Here is an 18,365-nt window from a genome sequence, read left to right on the forward strand (position 1 = left end):
CTGCAAGAAGCAAATAATCTTGGCAACCTCTTGTTTCTGCTGATGGAGCTAAATCTGAGATAACCTCCTAAGGTTTTTGTCACTGGACACACTCTTTGTTAGCAGCAAATGCAGAAAAGGAACAATTTTGATGGTCCATCTTTTTAAAGAATGTGATGGATTGATATTTCTTTTTTTACAGCTGTGTCTTAAGTCCTTCGTTTTAAGGCAAAATAAAAATTTAGCTCTTTAGAAGAATTTTAGTTAATTCCAGCGATTTCTTTTTTTATATCCTAGATGAGGATGACTTCTTCCATCTATTAGAGCATCTTCTTATATGCTAGGTTACTAATTTTTTGCAGATTATTGACTGTCATTTCTTACTAATATATATGCATTTTTTTTAGGCATAGATCATATTCTTTTAGTAGTTTTGTGCTCTGCATCTAATAGATCCTCAGTAAATCTGTGGACTTTTAAATTTCTTCTGTTTCCCCAGAATCCTGACTTCTATGAGAGGAACAGAAGGATAGGATTTGAGCTAAACCAGTTTAGATATGTTGGTCTCTAGGTGGCTCCAACAGTAAAGAATCTGCCTGCAAAAAAAAAAAAAAAAAAGAATCTGCCTGCAATTTTGGAGACCTGTGTTCAATCCCTGGGTTGGGAAGATCCCCTGGAAAAGGAGTTGGCAGACCACTCCAGGATTTTTGCCTGGGAAATCCTATGGACAGAGAAGCCTGGCGGGTTACATTCCATGGGATCACAGAGTCAGATAAGACTGAGTGACTAAACTCAAAAGACTGAGTTATGGTTCATGAGCATTATTAGATTAGATTGCATTATTAAATTCTCTCCTTTATTCCTTGACTGACATGTTACACAAAATGAGGTGTTCATTTATTGACATACATTAAAACAGCCCTCAAATTGCTGATGTAGCTAAAGTAACTAATATCTCTCATGTTGAAAGCTTCATAACTAAATTCTTATCCTTTCTCTGGGACTTGCTGCTGCTGCTAAATCGTTTCAGTCATGTCCAACTCTTTGCAGACTTATGGACCATAGCCTGCCAGGTGCCTCTGTCCATGGCACTTTCCAGGCAAGAACACTAGAGTGGGTTGCCATGCCCTCCTCCAGAGGATCTTCCTGACCCAGGGATTGAACCCACATCTCTTATGTCTCCTGCATTGGCAGGCAGATTCTTTACCACTAGTACCACCTGGAAAACAAGAACTGTTAATTTTACCACTTGGGAAAATGCCAGACCTCATGATGACAAGTTATTTAAGGAGAGCCGAATTGATTCATTAATACCTAACTCTAACTGCTATAAATATATTTACATGTTCATTTTTGATTGCATACATAATGTTTTCATTTTTATTCACTTTATTTTTATCAGGTACAAAGAATTTTACGTGAAAGATTTTGTCATCAGAGTCCAAATGATAACCTATTTGGAGTACAAGTACAATATAAGTAAGTTTAGCTACCCACTTGTCTGTTATGAAACTACTTATAGATACCCTTTAGGTTTTGCAGAAATTGCCATACACAGATTTTATCTTAAGGATAGCGAACATTTTTATAGAGGTGTGAAGCAAGAGTAGATATACATATTTCCATAATGGAAAAAAACCCTCTAACTTTCAATTTTGTATCGTTTCTGTCATTTGATATTATGGAGAGATTTCTGAGCTTGCCCCTAGTGCTCAGCAGCCAGCTGTGGAGTGAGAGTTGCCACAGTTGTTCCTATCCCATACCATCATAAAGACCACAATATTTCAGTCTTACTTGTTTCTTCTTGAGGTTTCTAGAGAATCAGTATTTCTGTTCTTCTCTGTAGGACTACTTTAAAAAGTATTACCTAGCAAATTATTTCAGCTTTGCTTTTTAAATTTTGGCCTTTTTATATCATTTCAGACACTTAATTGAGCTGCTAAAAAGAACTGCTATCCATGGAGAAAGTAACTCTGTTCTCATTATTGGACCCCGGGGTTCAGGAAAGACCATGGTAAAAGCTGTTGATTTCTGGCATTCCTTTGCTTTGTAGACATGTGATGATTCTTGTGGATAACATTGAAAATGTTTTTGATTATTGTCATCCTTGTGTTACTAGCATTTAAATCATAGAATATATGGAAAGCCTTTATAAAGTTAGACTTGCTTATTTGAGTTAAGTGATCTGTTTTTACCTTATTTTTCCTCACAGTAACAAATTTTCGAATGTTATTTGTTCCATTGTGGTCTTTGGTCCTTCAAGAATTTGTGATTGCCAGTGGACAAAGCAAAGTGGCATTTATTGAGCATTTTCCTTGTAACTTTTATTTATATTCTGTTATCTATTTTTTGCATTAACCCTGCAAGGTAGGCATGATATTGTCTCTATTTGTAGACTAGGTAGCTATCATATCAAGCACTTTTTTTCTTTTAGTTTATTGTGTAACCCTAACCCAGGCAAGTTTTTTTAATATATACATTCACATCTTCTAGAGTTCTCTTCTACTTTGCATCTTTATTATATTACTTTAGTTACCTCAAAAAGATAGCTCTTGCTTTTTTACCCATGTTTTCTCTTTTCCTTTCTTTACTCAGTATGTAAGACCACTTATGACTGTTACATTACAAATATTACTATGTAATTGTACAATCTGCTTTTGCTATATTCCATGCAGTAAATTTAGATTTCTCACTAATATGTTTTACTATGTATACAAGTAAAATTTTGTATTATGTATTATTTTATATTAAGTAAAACTAGGTAAAATAGAAATAGAATTATGTTTTTAGTTTTTAAGCAGTACACTTTGACTGTACATTATGTAAAGATTGGGAAATGAGGACTTTAGGATTTTACTGTCATCACCTGTTTCCAGTATTGTTTTTAGTACATAAATTGGGGATTTAGATCTAAATAATTTATTTTCTTTTCAAATTTTTTCATTTATTATAATCACATTTATGACAATATTTATTTTTGACTCTTTTTAACTTAGATCAGTCCTTCAACTTAGTCCTTGTATACAACCACTATTTCTTTATTCTTAATTTTTTTTATTATGAATTTTCTTTGTGTTCGACTTCAGTGCTATTTAGGGTAGTTTTTGTAAGAAAGCTTTGTGACTAATACACTTTTGAGCTATGAGACTATTATTAAAGCAACAACTCTATTAACAGTAGAAAAACTGAGGAAAGCTATGCACAGAAAGGTCATAGGTAATTAAATACAAATCAGTTTTAAACTTAGAAACATGTTTAATTTCACTCATAATCTGGTAAATTAAATAAAAATATAGTAATTTTTTCTATCAGGTTAACAAAAAGATCTGTAAAATTGATAATATACTGATATTCTTGCTGGTGGTGTAAATTAGAATTAGACAAAATCTAACCATATTACAAATGTGCATACCTTTTGACTCAGCAACATTTCTAGGAATTAATCTTTGTGAAATGGTATGTGTACAGTTAGTCATTACAGCAATGTTTATTAGTAGTGCAGGATGAGAAACAGTATAAATGACCCTCAGAATACATCCATCCATGTAATGGACTATGGTACTGCAGTAAAAAAGAATATGGAAATATTTGTATATAGTCCAAAACAAGGGGAAAAAGTCATATTGTTGATTTATCTGTAAACAAAAGTTCCCCGAAACGTATATATTTAAATTTTTATTGGAGTATTGTTGATTTACAATGTTGTGTTAGGTTCAGATATACAACAGAGTAAATCGGTTATACATATACATATATTCACTCTTTTTCGATTCCTATCCCATATAGGCCATTACAAAATATTGTGTAGAGTTCTCCGTACTATATGATAGGTCCTTATTAGTTGCCTATTTTATGTATACTACTATGTATAAGTCAACCCCAGTCTCCCAATTTATCCGTCCCTCCTTTCCGTCTAGTAGCCACAAGTTTGTTTTCCATATCTGTGACACTGCTTCTGGTTTGTAAATAAGTTCATTTGTACCCTTTTTTGTAAATATTCCACATATAAGTAATATCATATGATATTTGTCTGTGTCTAACATACTTCACTTGATATGACAATCTCTGGGATTACTCATGTACCTGCAGATGACATTATTTTTTTCTTTTTTTATGCCCAAGTAAGATTCCATTCAGTTTTCATTCCATTCCCAAAGAAAGGAAACACCAAAGATTGTTCAAACTACCACACAATTGCACTCATCTCTCACGTTAGCAAAGTAACACTCAAAATTCTCCAAGCCAGGCTTCAACAGTACGTGAACTTCCAGATGTTCAAGCTGAATTTAGAACAGGCAGAGGAACCAGAGATCAAATTGCCAGCATCCATTGCATCATCAAAAAAGCAAGAGAGTTCCAGAAAAACATCTACTTCTGCTTGATTGACTATGCCAAAGCCTTTGAGTGTGTGGATCATAACAAACTGGAAAATTCTTAAAGAGATGGGGATACCAGACCACCTGATCTATCTCCTGAGAAATCTGAAGGTCAAGAAGCAACAGTTAAAACTGGACATGGAACAACAGACTGGTTCTGAATTGGGAAAGGAGTATGTCAAGACTGTATATTGTCACCCTGTTTATTTAACTTATATGCAGAGTACATCATGAGAAATGCTGGACTGGATCAAGCATAAGCCAGAATCAAGATTGCCAGGAGAAATATCAATAACCTCAGAGATTCAGATGACACCACCCTTAGGACAAAAAGCAAAGAACTAAAGAGCCACTTGATGAAAAGGAAAGAGGAGAGTGAAAAAGTTGGCTTAAAGCTCAACATTCAGAAAACTAAGATCATGGCAGTCCTATCACTTCATGGCAAATAGATGGGAAAACAATGGAAACCTGACAGACTTAATTTTTTGGGCTCCAAAATCACTGCAGATGGTGACTGCAGCCATGAAATTAAAAGACGCTTGCTCCTTTTAGGAAAAGCTATGGCCAACCTAGACAGCATATTAAAAGGCAGAGATATTACTTTGCCAACAGAGGTCTGTCTAGTCAAAGCTCTGGTTTTTCCAGTAGTCAGGTATGAATGTGAGAGTTGGACTATAGAGAAAACTGAGCACTGAAGAATTGATGCTTTTGAACTGTGGTGTTGGAGAAGACTCTTGAGAGTCCCTTGGACTGCAAGGAGATCCAACCAGTCCATCCTAAAGGAAATCAGTTCTGAATATTCATTGGAAGGACTGATGCTGAAGCTGAAGCTCCTATTGGAGCTTGGAGTATTCTTTGAAGCCAAAGTATTCTTTGGCCACCTGATGGGAAGAGCTGACTCATTGCAAAAGACCCTGAGGCTGGGAAAGAGTGAAGTCGGGAGAAGGGGACGACAGAGAATGAGATGGTTGGATGGCATTACTGACACGATGGACATGAGTTTCTGTAACTCTGGGGGTTGGTGATGAACAGGCAAGCCTGGTGTGCTGCAGTCCATGGGGTCACAAAAGAGTCAGATATGACTGAGCGAGTGGACTTACTGAATATTCCCTTGCATGTAAATATACACATGCACCATGTCTTCTTTACCCTCTCCTCTGCTGACGGACATTTAGGTTACTTCCATGCCCTGGCTATTGTAAATAGTGCTGCAGTTGAGCTGAACATCGAGGTGTATGAATCTTTTCAAATGATGGTTTTCTCTAGGTAAACTCCTAGGAATGGGTTTTCTGGGTCATGGTATTCTATTTTTATTTTTTTAAGGAACTGCTATACTGTTCTCCATAGTGATTGTACCAGTTTACATTCCCATCAACAGTTTAGAAAGATTCTGTTTCTCCATACCCTCTCTAGCACGTATTGTTTGTTGATTTTATTGATGATGACCATTCTGACCAGTGTGAAGTGATACTTCGTTGTAGTTTTGATTTGCATTTCTCTAATAGTGATGTTGAACATCTTTTCAAGTGTTTTTTGGCCATTTTTATGTCTTAGGTCTTCTTTATGGTGTGCTGCAGTCCATGGGGTCACAGAGAGACACAACTTAGCCACCGAAAAATGTCAACAAATGTCTTTCTGAAATATTAAACAGTAACATAGTGGGTTATTTGTTGAGTGGGGTATGGGAACAGAGGTTAAGGCTCTTTTCACTATATATCTTTTTATGCTTTCTGAGGGGTGAACTGTATGACCATGCAGTCTATTTTTAAAACTACAGAGTGGGAAGTTGGTTGAAGGCAAGGGAAAAAATACCAGCAACCTAGTTAACAGAACAAATCACTAAACTCCTTCAGAACACATAAATACAAAAGAGATAGGAAGTTGAGTAACATGGAAAAATGTAAAAATATTTTAAATCAAAAATTATTTTTCATGTTACGTATAAATGACTGGGATTAAACTCTTACATCACTTTTTTTTTTCCCTCCCTTGAAATCCCATAGTTTATTCAAATTGTGTTTTATGGGAAAATTCCAAGGGCAGGCTTTTCTTTTCCCTTTATAAACTGCTGTTTCAGTCTGGATACTTTCGATTATGCTGTCATACCAACCCTAAATTTCAGTGTCTTGACACAGGTTTGTTGTTTGCTTTTGCTGTGTCCCCATTGTGTAACAGTTCAGTTCAGTTCAGTCGCTCAGTCGTGTCTGACTCTTTGCGACCCCATGAATTGCAGCACGCCAGGCCTCCCTGTCCATCACCAACTCCCGGAGTTTACTCAGACTCATGCCCATCGAGTCAGTGATGCCATCCAGCCATCTCATCCTCTGTTGTCCCCTTCTCCTCCTGCCCCCAATCCCTCCCAGCATCAGGGTCTTTTCCAACGAGTCAACTCTTTGCATGAGGTGGCCAAAGTATTGGAGTTTCAGCTTCAGCATCAGTCCTTCCAATGAACACCCAGGACTGATCTCCTTTAGGATGAATTGGTTGGATCTCCTTGTGGTCCAAGGGACTCTCAAGAGTCTTCTCCAACACCACAGTTCAAAAGCATCAATTTTTCGGTGCTCAGCTTTCTTCACATTCCAACTCTCACATCCATACATGACCACTGGAAAAACCATAGCCTTGACCAGACGGACCTTTGTTGGCAAGTAATGTCTCTGCTTTTTAATATGCTATCTAGGTTGGTCATCACTTTCCTTCCAAGGAGTAAATGTCTTTTAATTTCATGGCTGCAATCACCATCTGCAGTGATTTTGGAGCCCAGAAAAATAAAATCTGCCAGTAAGGGGGCACTATTCTGTGTCTTCACTCAGAAGAAATGGTGATGTTACCTCAGCATGTTCCTCCACTAACACCCCAGTGGTGGAAAGGAATCTTGATGGATCAGGGACATTCTTAAAGTTCCCACCCAGAGGTGCTACAGAGCATATCTCACACTTCTCTGACCAGAGTCACAGAGTCACACCTAGTTTCAAGAGAGCAGGGAAGTGCATTTTTACTAGGTACCTAGAAAGGAGGTTAACCAGAAGTATGGTGAATCTCACTGATGACCACCACAGCTAACTTGTTTGAGTTTATATGTGATTTTTCCTTGTCTAGATGCTTGTAGCACTTCTGTTTCTTAGCAGTGTGAAAGTTTCACAGATTATATCAAAGTGTAGGTCATAAAAACTATAACTCTGCAAATCCTCTTGATGTGAATTTAGGTCTTTCTTTAGTAAAAGGATGATTTTCCTTTTTTTTTCCAGTTTTAATTAAGTTATTGTTTTTGGAAAACACATTATATACTATTTTTGAAGAACATTTTTACATGATACTTTAATTCTTCAAAGAGCTCTATAGTGATACTCTTGTATCAGTATAGGAGAAAACGAGATCTAAGAAATTAGTACATTAGACCTGTTATTCCATCATTCACTGTGCATCTTGAAATAAAATGACGTACAACAGAGAAGTTGAATCTAAGTGATTCAGGCATCAAAGTGTCGAACCTAAATGTATAATGTGAACAGTTAATGAGTTAATTTATTCTGAACTTTCATCTTGGAAGTTTGTCTCTTAAGGCATACAGAAAGTTTACAAAAAAGGAAATAGAGCTAGTGACTGCTTACAAAGATGTATGAGTAAATACAAATTAAACCTGTATACTCCATTTCATTAGTAAATTGGCTAAAATAGATATATTTGTTACATAAAAAGGAAGCAGATTGTACAGAGCTCCCACATAATCTCTCTCTCACAGACACACGCTCATACACACACGCACACATGCACCCCGGCACAGTTTTCCCCGTCATTAACATCTTGCCTTACTGTGGTACATTTGTTAAAATTAATGAAGCTATATTGAAACATTGCTAATTAAAGTCCATTGTTTACATTAAGGATTCTACAAGTCTATAGGTACAACACCATTTTCTGGTGCTTTGAAATAATTTATCTAATGTGATTTAACTGAAGTATGAAAAAACCTATACATGGTATTCCATTATGGTATAATTTAATTTTTTCCTACTGCACTCCAATACTGAGAGGTCAGAAAGCTCAGAAGCATTGTTCAACTCCTCACTTAGGATTTGTTGTGTGTGGGAGTATCCCGAGATATAAAATAGGTTATTCTTAGATAAGAGTATTATTATATAATTAGTATAATTATATATATTATAGCTTAGTATAATCATGTGTTAGTAATATTATTAGTATAATTGCAGAAATTTGAACTTAAAAAATAAGATTGCAGTATATTGAAAATAATACCCTTAGCCAAACTATTTAAAATACAAAAATTGAAAATCTTCAGTTAAGTGGTAAAGATAACAAATTCTGTGGTTTGTTGTATTTCAAACATTTTATTTTAAAAATAGATATGTTTCCAAATGAGAGATTTGACTATGGAAAATACTCTTCTATATAGAAATTAGACTTGCTAGATGGTTAAAGTTTCTTCTAGTTTGTTTCTTCTGGTTGCATATTGTTGAATATTGTGTCCCTGAAAGTATTCGGGAATAGTAATAAAAGCATAAAAACCTCTGGATGCTGGCAGTTCAAGCAAACAATACAAGTATATTTGTAACATTAATTTTTAGCTACAAAGAATGTGGAAATGGGGTATCCAAATTGATTATGCTGGTTAATGTAACATAACCAAGTAAGGTTTTTTTTAGTATATAATATAATATAAAATATTGAAAAGATGACATTGTCTCCTTGGGGAAAAAAAAATCTGACTTATATGATTGTTAACCTAGCTAATTACACAGTAAATTTTAGCAATATCCAGAGTGGAACTAAAATTATTATTTGAAGACATGCTTGCCTAATATATTGAAATGATCATTTCAGACCACACACATACCCCTCATGAAAAAGTTTTACACTAATTCATGCAAGTCATAGTAACTTGATGTTAAAGTAAATTTAGTGGAAAGAAGGCTATAAACCTGTTCTAACTCTCCCCTTACATATGTAAGATGAAGGTGTTATTATTGACCCTGTTTCATTCTGCAAAGAATTTGAATGATTTTGAACAATTTATCAAATCTGAAGTGATTTTAAACATAAAATCAGAGCCAGGGAAATATAAATATTATGTAAGTAAAGTATCAAGAGGTAGGTGCAAGAACATAGCAGATTGCTAAGAAAATGCCATATAGGCTATATTTTGAGAAGCAAGTTATTATCATTTGGGGACTAAATCTGGTGATAGGATCTGACTTGATCCAACGACAGAGAAGTTCCACCTCATCTTCTGACAGTTTTCTCTAAGAATGTAACTTTTCTCTGCTGGGCTTTTACTTATAGTATGACAGTTGACATTTGAGGTTGTCTTTCTTTTTTATTTTTAAAGGATTTAGATTACCTGTGATCTGAGGTGGACTACCATATGCTTTAAATATGTTTGATATCCTGTTGTGAAATGTGATGATTTGAAATGAGGGATTTTGCTTTTTGTTGTTGTTGTACAAAGATATTGCAGTGACAAATAGAGGTAAAATACTGCAAATACAAGTAGTAGTTTGTTTTTCAAAAAGTTACCAGTTGTCTCAATGACTTTGTGGAATAATCCTTTTTGTCCTCATTAAGTTTGATGCCACTTTTGTTGTATACATAGCCTAATTTCCTGAGCTATCTATTTTGTGATAGTACCCTTCTACTTCTGTTTTTCATATTAGCAAGAATAATCATCATGCTTTCTTTTTAAAATCTTCTTGTTTTTTCTTAATTCTATTTATTTTCAAATTTCACAAAATATATGTAGTATTGATATGAAGAGATGTATATGATAATGCAGTATGAATGATAAGATGTCACAAATCAAAAATATAAAGAATGTTAAGTATGTGGCGTAGTTAAAAATGTGAAGCTTTACAATTGAACAGTTTAAGATGATTTAACACTTTCTGGGTATTTTTAGTAGTAATTACTATTATATTTTGGGCTTCCCAGATGATGATAGTGGTAAAGAACCCACCTGCCAGTGCAGGAGACATGAGACATGGGTTCGATCCCTGAGTCGGGAAGATCCCCTGGAGGAGGGAATGGCGACCCATCTCAGTATTCTTGCCTGGAAAATTCCATGGACAGAGGAGCCTGGCAGGCTACCGTCGTTGGAGTTGCAAAGAGTCGGACACGACTGAAGCAACTTAGCATGCACACACTTTAATTTGAAGTATATTGCTAGTAGTAATAATTTTTATTATTGTGAGATCTAAGGTACTTTAATAAGGGCTTTCTCTGCTTACCTAACAAATAACAAAGGCAACATCTTATATTTAGCTTAACTTCTTTGTATTTCTTTTTTGATTTTCATTTCAAGGTAACATGCAAAGTAATTCATGGTATTTCACAGAAATGGGTATAATGAGGGTAGATATTTTGCAGTCATTTAGTATTGTTCTGGTACTTATTTTCAGTAGCTTTTAACTGATTTCAATAATAATTTTGTAGAGTCAGTACTGTAGACATGTAATGAACTGACTGAGACATAAAGTTCTTAAATGCCTATAGTTTTATGTGACTTCTACTGCAAAGAAATATTTCCTTTGAAAACTTAAGGGTTATTTCTAAACATTTATTAGAAGTTTGGGTGGCTGACTGAGAGAATGTGGCATCAGTCCTGGTTCTGACATCTTACTAAATCAGACATTAGAAGTTCTAGTTGAACTTTCTGTCTGTAGAGAATCTGCAAATTTAATTGTTAATTTTAAGTGACAGCTGTTAATATTCTGTTCCTATTACTCATAGTTTAAAAAAGAATATGGGCTTATCATCTTTTACTTGTTATTAAATATTTCATAAACTTTTTAATATCATTTAGTTAATAAACCATGCTTTGAAAGAACTAATGGAAGTAGAAGGAGTGAGTGAAAATGTATTACAAGTTCACTTAAATGGTAAGTATGTTCTCATTTTGCCATTGGAATGATGTAAGCATATGAGCTTTTTACATTGTGAGACTAAATTTACTCATATATTTTAAATCTGCATTAATAACTATATTTTTAAAACTAAATCTTTGTTTAACAGACTTTTACTTTAGCACACTGTGCACAATATTTTTAGAAATTTAAAAAAATAATAAAGACACATAAGGTCTCATTTTTTTGTATTGATTTTCTTTTCTTTTTATTTATTTATTTTAATTGGAGGCTAATTACTTTACAATATTGTAGTGGTTTTGCCATACATTGATATGAATCAGCCATGGGTGTACATGTGTTCTTATCTTTTTTTAAAATAACACTAATTCCAAGGAAGATGGTTCTTGAAGTCTATTAAATGCTTTCACTATTAAATTTTAAAAAGGAAGTAATGTAAACTAAAAAGTTTTGACTTTTTCTTTCTAGTTAAATTTTTAAAAGCATTAAAAAACTTACTTGACTAGAATATAATCTGCATTGTATCAAATACTTCATTTTTATGGCCTACTTTTAAATGGGCTTTATTTCAGGACTGCTGCAGATCAATGATAAAATTGCCCTGAAGGAAATCACAAGACAGTTAAATCTGGAAAATGTAGTTGGAGATAAAGTTTTTGTAAGTATCATTTTCATTATTTTATTAAATAGAATTCAAAGGAAAGTCTGTATAGCATGGACCTGTTTATATTTTGCAAGAGTAGAAATGGTTCAGAGATTCTAAATCAAAATATACAAGATTCTTATCATAAGAATGTACAGTGCATTTATTCATCAAATCTTTTAAGTTTAGACTTTTTGAAGTAGATTTTATTGGTTATATTAGGACTTCCCTGGTGGTTCAGACAGTAAAGAATCTGCCTGTAGTGCAGGACACCTGGGTTCAATCCCTGGGTCGGAAAGATTTCCTGGAGAAGGGAATGGCAACCCACTCTAGTATTCTTGCCTGAAAAATCCCATGGACAGAGGAGATTGGTGGGCTACAGTCCATGGGGTCGCTAAAAGTCAGGCATGCCTGAGGGGCTTTCACTTTCACTTTTCATATTAGTTATAGAATAGTTTAAGAAATCAAGGTTTGTTTAAATATTATCTGAGTTGTTTCTTTGTTTGTAAGACAAATATTCTGATTCTCTACCTCTTGCCCTACCTACTTTGGAAATAATATTTCTTGACAGCATGTAATCATCACAAAATATGTAGAAGCTCTTTAAAACATATTATGTTATTTTATGTCAGATCTCTCAACTGGGAAACAAACAAGTGGGTTTCTTTTGTCCTTTACATCTCCTCTAGTTTAAAGTTGACTGTTTCTTTAAATTAAGAAATTTGAATGAAGTAAAAATTAAGGACTTCAGTGAAAAAGTATTTTAACAAGGCCTTTATCCACAAGCTGGAACATCTGGATAATGCATCTGCTACTCTATTAATTTCCATCCAGAATATTTAAATTGTACCAAAAAACGTATTGGCTGTGTTCCAAGTAAAGACAGTCAAATTTTATATGATATATACAAATTCTGTAATCTGCTCTTCAATAGAGAAACACTGTTGTATTGTCTAATGTTTGAAGCAGGTTTCTTCTTCCTTTTCTTTTGGAATCTCATTCAAATTTATGGTCATTTTTTTAGTGGTACAGGTTTTAGACTCGCAACAGACTGACATATTTGAAGATACAAAGTACAGTGAATTTCTTTTTTTCTCTGATTGTGTTTAGAGTATAGCAACTCTTAAAAACTACCTTTGATTAAATTTTTACAGATTTTATCCAGAAAATGTAAAATTTTGAACATGGCATAATCCCATTTTCAGTGTTATGCCATCTCTACTTTTATATTAAGGTTTTAGATTGTAAGCATACAAGAGATGGAGCTCAGAATCTGGCCAATGATTTTCATTTACTAGAAAAATAGATAAACTCTATACAGTGTCTGGAGTCATATAGCCCTCTTTTATTCTTTATTTTGCTAAACTTCTAGTCATGGTGTCTTGTTTTTGTTATTCAGGGTAGCTTTGCTGAAAACCTTTCATTTCTTCTGGAAGCTTTAAAAAAAGGTAAATATTAGCTTATCAATAGTTTAGCTTTATTTTTCCTTTGATCATATGCTTTATAAAAAATAAATATAAAAAAGAAATAATGACTACTGAAATCCCTATTAATAGTGATTATTCCAATTAACATTTTATTTCATATCTTTATTCACCTGTAGTATATCATTAGTATAATTTTTATAAGAATGAAATGCTTTTTATTTTATTGTGAGATGTACATCTTTGCACTTACTCATAGTATGTTGTAAACATCTTTCCATGTCTGTAAATATTGAGTGCATGATCATTTTTATGGTTCTCATATATCTCATTTTAAAAATATAAGCTATTTTAAAATTGTAACATAAAAAAATAAAATTGTAACTTAATAAATTATAACTTATTAATACCAGCCATCAACTTTTATTTCTAATTTTTATAAGTAGGAAGAAATGCTTAAATGATCATCCAGATTTCCTGGGGTAAATTTCAGTGAGTAGAATACTGGGTTAAAAGGTTTCACATTTAAAAGTATAAATATTAATTACCAAATTACCCCAGAAGATCCATTTTCTAAACATATTTTAAAGTACTTTTTCCCAGAACCTCAAAAGCAATTTTTTTTGTTTGCTTTTTTAATAGGAAAATATTTTCAGTTTAATTTTAATAATTTGGGTACTCATGATGTTCATATCAAATTTCAATTGGCCACTGATATTTCCTGATTTGTGTTTTTCCTGTTCTTTGCTTTATTTTGGTGGTTTACCTCATACTTACTATGAGAATTCCTGCACTCGTTTTTTTCTTTTCTTAATTTTGGTTTGGACTTTTCTAATGACTAGAAGTTTTAAATTATTTACATAGTCAAAAGTTTTCTTTTCTTCACACTTCAAAGACATTCACTTATATTTTTATCCAGTATGTACACTTATAATTCATAATTTAGCTGGAATTTGTTTTGGAAAGACGTAGAGATGGCTTCAATATACCAGTTCTCCCATTGTTATGTAATACTATATTTATCAAAAATGAAATTGCTGTCTTATGTAGGTCTGTGTCTAGACTTGTGAGTGGTACTTGTGGTTTTCATGTCTTTTAGATTAATGTATATGTTTTATTATCTTTTAGATGTATTATCCAAACTATAATATCTGATAATATTAATAATTAAAATAATTATTAATCAACCTTTTCTTACCAGGTTTTTTTTTTCACTTGTTTATGCAGATATAAAGCCTTTGACCTTAAGGAAATAGTGCTTGTTCTCCTAAAGCACTTTCCATTGCTGTAGTGAGAAAAATGAATCCAGAGTCATGTGGAAATTTTCTCTAATTTTGAAATATTGAAATTGTCATTAGTAGGAATTAAAGTAGCTTTGGTTAAACTTCATAGTGTTACCATTGTTTATAAAAATTATTTCCAGGGGAAGATTTACTTTGCATTTCTAACTAAAAGTGAGTCTGTTTTGAAGTGATAGTTTTATGACTCTTATATTTAATCCGAAAGTATTTTGGTCTATGTAGGTTAAAAAATCTTTGTCCATTTTCTGATGATAGAAGAATTATTTACGTAATTTAAAAAATAATCGTCTTCAATCATTTAAATGATTTTCTTAACTTTTCATCAGTAAAGCTACTAGAAGTCTGGTAATTAGACTGAATTACTTGAGGGCAATAGGAGCTATTTTGTCTTTTGAATAATTTTTTTGTTGAATAATTGTACATGCATTGGTAAGTGCCCTACCCAAAGCAAGTTAACAATGTACTTCTGTTGGATTCAGTTTCAGAAAATGAAATGTACTAAATAGTTTGGAAATTTAAGAAAGGTTGATATAGCTGCTTATTAGTAAAAAACTCTTATTTTCTCTTAGGTGACCGGACTAGTAGTTGCCCAGTGATCTTCATATTAGATGAATTTGATCTTTTTGCTCATCACAAAAACCAAACACTCCTCTATAACCTTCTTGACATTTCTCAGTCTGCACAGACTCCAGTAGCAATTATTGGTCTTACATGCAGATTGGTAAGTCTTTCTATTTAAAAAAAATTGGTTATAATATTTAGAAAATTAAAGCTTAATTACTGGCTTAGTTACTGTGTAGCTCACTAATGTATTTCATTAGTGCTTGGTGCATTTATGCCACTTTTTAACTCGAAACAAGGAAACATTTATCACACATGTTTGTAGCCTAATACCTCCCTCCATTTCACTCGGATTACTGAATAAAAAATGTGAAGTGAGATTTTGCTAATAAATATTATATAATTCTACATTAGTAAATAAAGAGAATGTTAACCTCACCACCATTTTATAAAAATTGCTAATGGTTTCTCATACTTTTTATATTTAAGATTCGTTCCAAATTTTAAAAGTGCTTGGAATCGGCTCAAAATGATATTAACCCAACTTTGTAGGTGCACATCTCTGGAAATGGAAGGGATTATTTCTGTCAGGTTATCATAGTAGTCAGTAGCTTCTTTGCTCCTTGGGAGATTTTAGAATGATTTTAATTCAAGTCTTAATGTCACTATCACATTACTTTGTGAAGACTCCATGCACATTAAACCTTGTTTAAACTTCAGACAGTTTATGTAGGTCTGTTTGTGTTTACTCTTTCTCTTTTTTAAAATTTTCCCTGGAAGTGGGTGTACCATTCTTGAAAGTACTGCAATACCTGATCGATGGGTGGAGTGGATGGAACAAACTCCGTTTCCATCTCCTAGTTCCAGAAATACATTTAATTCATTGTCCTCAGAATATGTATGAGATACTAAACTGACAAGAATATATACTACTAGGCAAACAGCCAAAAAGTATTGTGTTTACCTTCTTTTAATCTCCTTATATGAACTTTCTTATTGAACTCAGGTAAAACTGGTATTTAAGAGTCATCTTAATACTAATATGAGTCATCTTAATACTAATACTATGGCTGCCATGCATTCATAACTTCTATCCTCTTTCTTCCTTCATTTTTAGCAGGCTTATGTCAGGCCCTTCCACTTATTTTGCTTATCTACAGCTCCTTTTCTTTTTTAGATGTGAAGCTCTTTACTAACTCATCTTTGAACAGTCCTGCCAGTTCTGTTTCTCTGAAGTTCAGTTCAGTTCAGTCACTCAGTTGTGTTTGACTCTTTGCGACCCCGTGAACCCCAGCACTTCAGGCCTCCCTGTCCATCACCAACTGCTGGAGTCCACCCAGACCCATGTCCATTGAGTCGGTGATGCCAGCCAACCATCTCATCCTCTGTCGTCCCCTTCTCCTCCTGCCCTCAATCTTTGCCAGCATCGGGGTCTTTTCCAGTGAGTCAGCTCTTCGCATCAGGTGGCCAAAGTATTGGAGTTTCAGCATCAGTCCTTCTAGTGAACACCCAGGACTGATCTCCCTTAGGATGGACTAGTTGGATCTCCTTGCAGTCCAAGGGACTCTCAAGAGTCTTCTCCAACACCACAGTTCAAAAGCATCAGTTCTTTGGCGCTCACCTTTCTTTATACTCCAACTCTCACATCCATACATGACTACTGGAAAAACCATACCCTTGACTAGACGGAACTTTGTTGGCAAAATAATATCTCTGCTTCTTAATATGCTGTCTAGGTTGGTCATAACTTTCCTTCCATTAAGTAAGTGTCTTTTAATTTCATGGCTGCAATCCCCATCTGCAGTGATTTTGGAGCCCCAAAAAATAGTCAGCCACTGTTTCCCCATCTATTGGCCATGAAGTGATGGGACCAGAGCCATGATCTTAGTTTTCTGAATGCTGAGGTTTAAGCCAACTTTTTCACTCTCCTCTCACACTTTCATTAGGAGGCTCTTTAGTTCTTCACTTTTTGCCATAAAGGTGGTGTCATCTGCATATCTGAGGTTATTGATATTTCTTCTGGCAATCTTGATTCCAGCTTGTGCTTCCTCCAGCCCAGCGTTTCTCATGATGTACTCTGCATATAAGTTAAATAAGCAGGGTGACAATATACAGCCTTGACATACTCCTTTTCCTATTTGGAACCAGTCTGTTGTTCCATGTCCGGTTCTAATTGTTGCTTCCTGACCTGCATATAGGTTTCTCAAGAGGCAGGTCAGGTGTTCTGATATGCCCATCTCTTTCAGAATTTTTCACAGTTTATTGTGATCCACACAGTCAAAGGCTTTGGCATAGTCAGTAAAGCAGAAATAGATGTTTTTCTGGAGCTTTCTTGCTTTTTTGATGATCTAGCGCATGTTGGCAATTTGATCCCTGGTTCCTCTGCCTTTTTTAAAAAGAGCTTGACCATCTGGAATTTCACAGTTCACGTATTGCTGAAGCCTGACGTGGAGAATTTTGAGCATTACTTTACTAGTGTGTGACATGAGTGCAATTGTGCAGCACTTTGAGCATTCTTTAGCATTGCCTTTCTCTGGGATTGCAATGAAAACTGACCTTTTCCAGTCCTGTGGCCACTGCTGAGTTTTCCAAATTTGCTGACATATTGAGTGCAGCACTTTCACAGCATCATCCTTTAGGATTTGAAATATCTCAACTGGAATTCCATCATCTCCACTAGCTTTGTTCGTAGTGATGCTTCCTAAGGCCCACTTGACTTCACATTCCAGGATGTCTGGCTCTAAGTGAGTAATCACACCATCGTGATTATCTGGGTCATGAAGATCTTTTTTTGTACAGTTCTTCTGTGTACTCTTGCCACCTCTTCTTAATATCTTCTACTTCTGTTATGTCCATACCATTTCTGTGTTTATTGAGCCCATCTTTGCATGAAATGTTCCCTTGGTATCTCTAATTTTCTTGAGGACATCTCTAGTCTTTCCCATTCTGTTGTTTTCCTCTGTTTCTTTGCATTGATCACTGAGGAAGGCTTTCTTATCTCTCCTTGCTGGTCTTTGGAACTCTGCATTCAGATGCCTATACCTTTCCTTTTCTCCTTTGCTTGTCGCTTCTCTTCTTTCCACAGCTATTTGTAAGGCTTCCTCAGACAGCCATTTTGCCTTTTTGCATTTCTTTTTCTTGGGGATGGTCTTGATCCCTGTCTCCTGTACAATGTCTCGAATCTCCTTTCATAGTCCATCAGG

At 34.4% G+C, this 18,365-nt stretch overlaps 1 protein-coding gene and 1 pseudogene across 5 annotated transcripts in view; one reads left to right on the plus strand and one right to left on the minus strand.

The window, feature by feature from the left end:
- Window positions 1–18,365, plus strand: part of ORC4 (origin recognition complex subunit 4) — an 86,036-nt gene that overhangs the window by 43,387 nt on the left and 24,284 nt on the right. For 4 of the 5 annotated variants that reach the window (XM_061135131.1, XM_061135130.1, XM_061135129.1 and 1 more), the window contains 6 exons: window positions 1,382–1,458; window positions 1,903–1,993; window positions 11,173–11,248; window positions 11,806–11,891; window positions 13,276–13,324; window positions 15,171–15,322. In XM_061135131.1, the coding sequence (XP_060991114.1) occupies window positions 1,382–1,458; window positions 1,903–1,993; window positions 11,173–11,248; window positions 11,806–11,891; window positions 13,276–13,324; window positions 15,171–15,322 (531 nt within the window). Of the gene's footprint in view, window positions 1–1,381; window positions 1,459–1,902; window positions 1,994–10,301; window positions 10,569–11,172; window positions 11,249–11,805; window positions 11,892–13,275; window positions 13,325–15,170; window positions 15,323–18,365 lie in introns of those variants that run through there. The other variant, XM_061135133.1, reaches the window with a different exon arrangement.
- LOC133051387 (U2 spliceosomal RNA) lies at window positions 15,941–16,117 on the minus strand (annotated as a pseudogene).

The sequence above is a fragment of the Dama dama genome, chromosome 33 (assembly GCF_033118175.1).
Source record: "Dama dama isolate Ldn47 chromosome 33, ASM3311817v1, whole genome shotgun sequence".
NCBI lineage: Eukaryota > Metazoa > Chordata > Mammalia > Artiodactyla > Cervidae > Dama > Dama dama.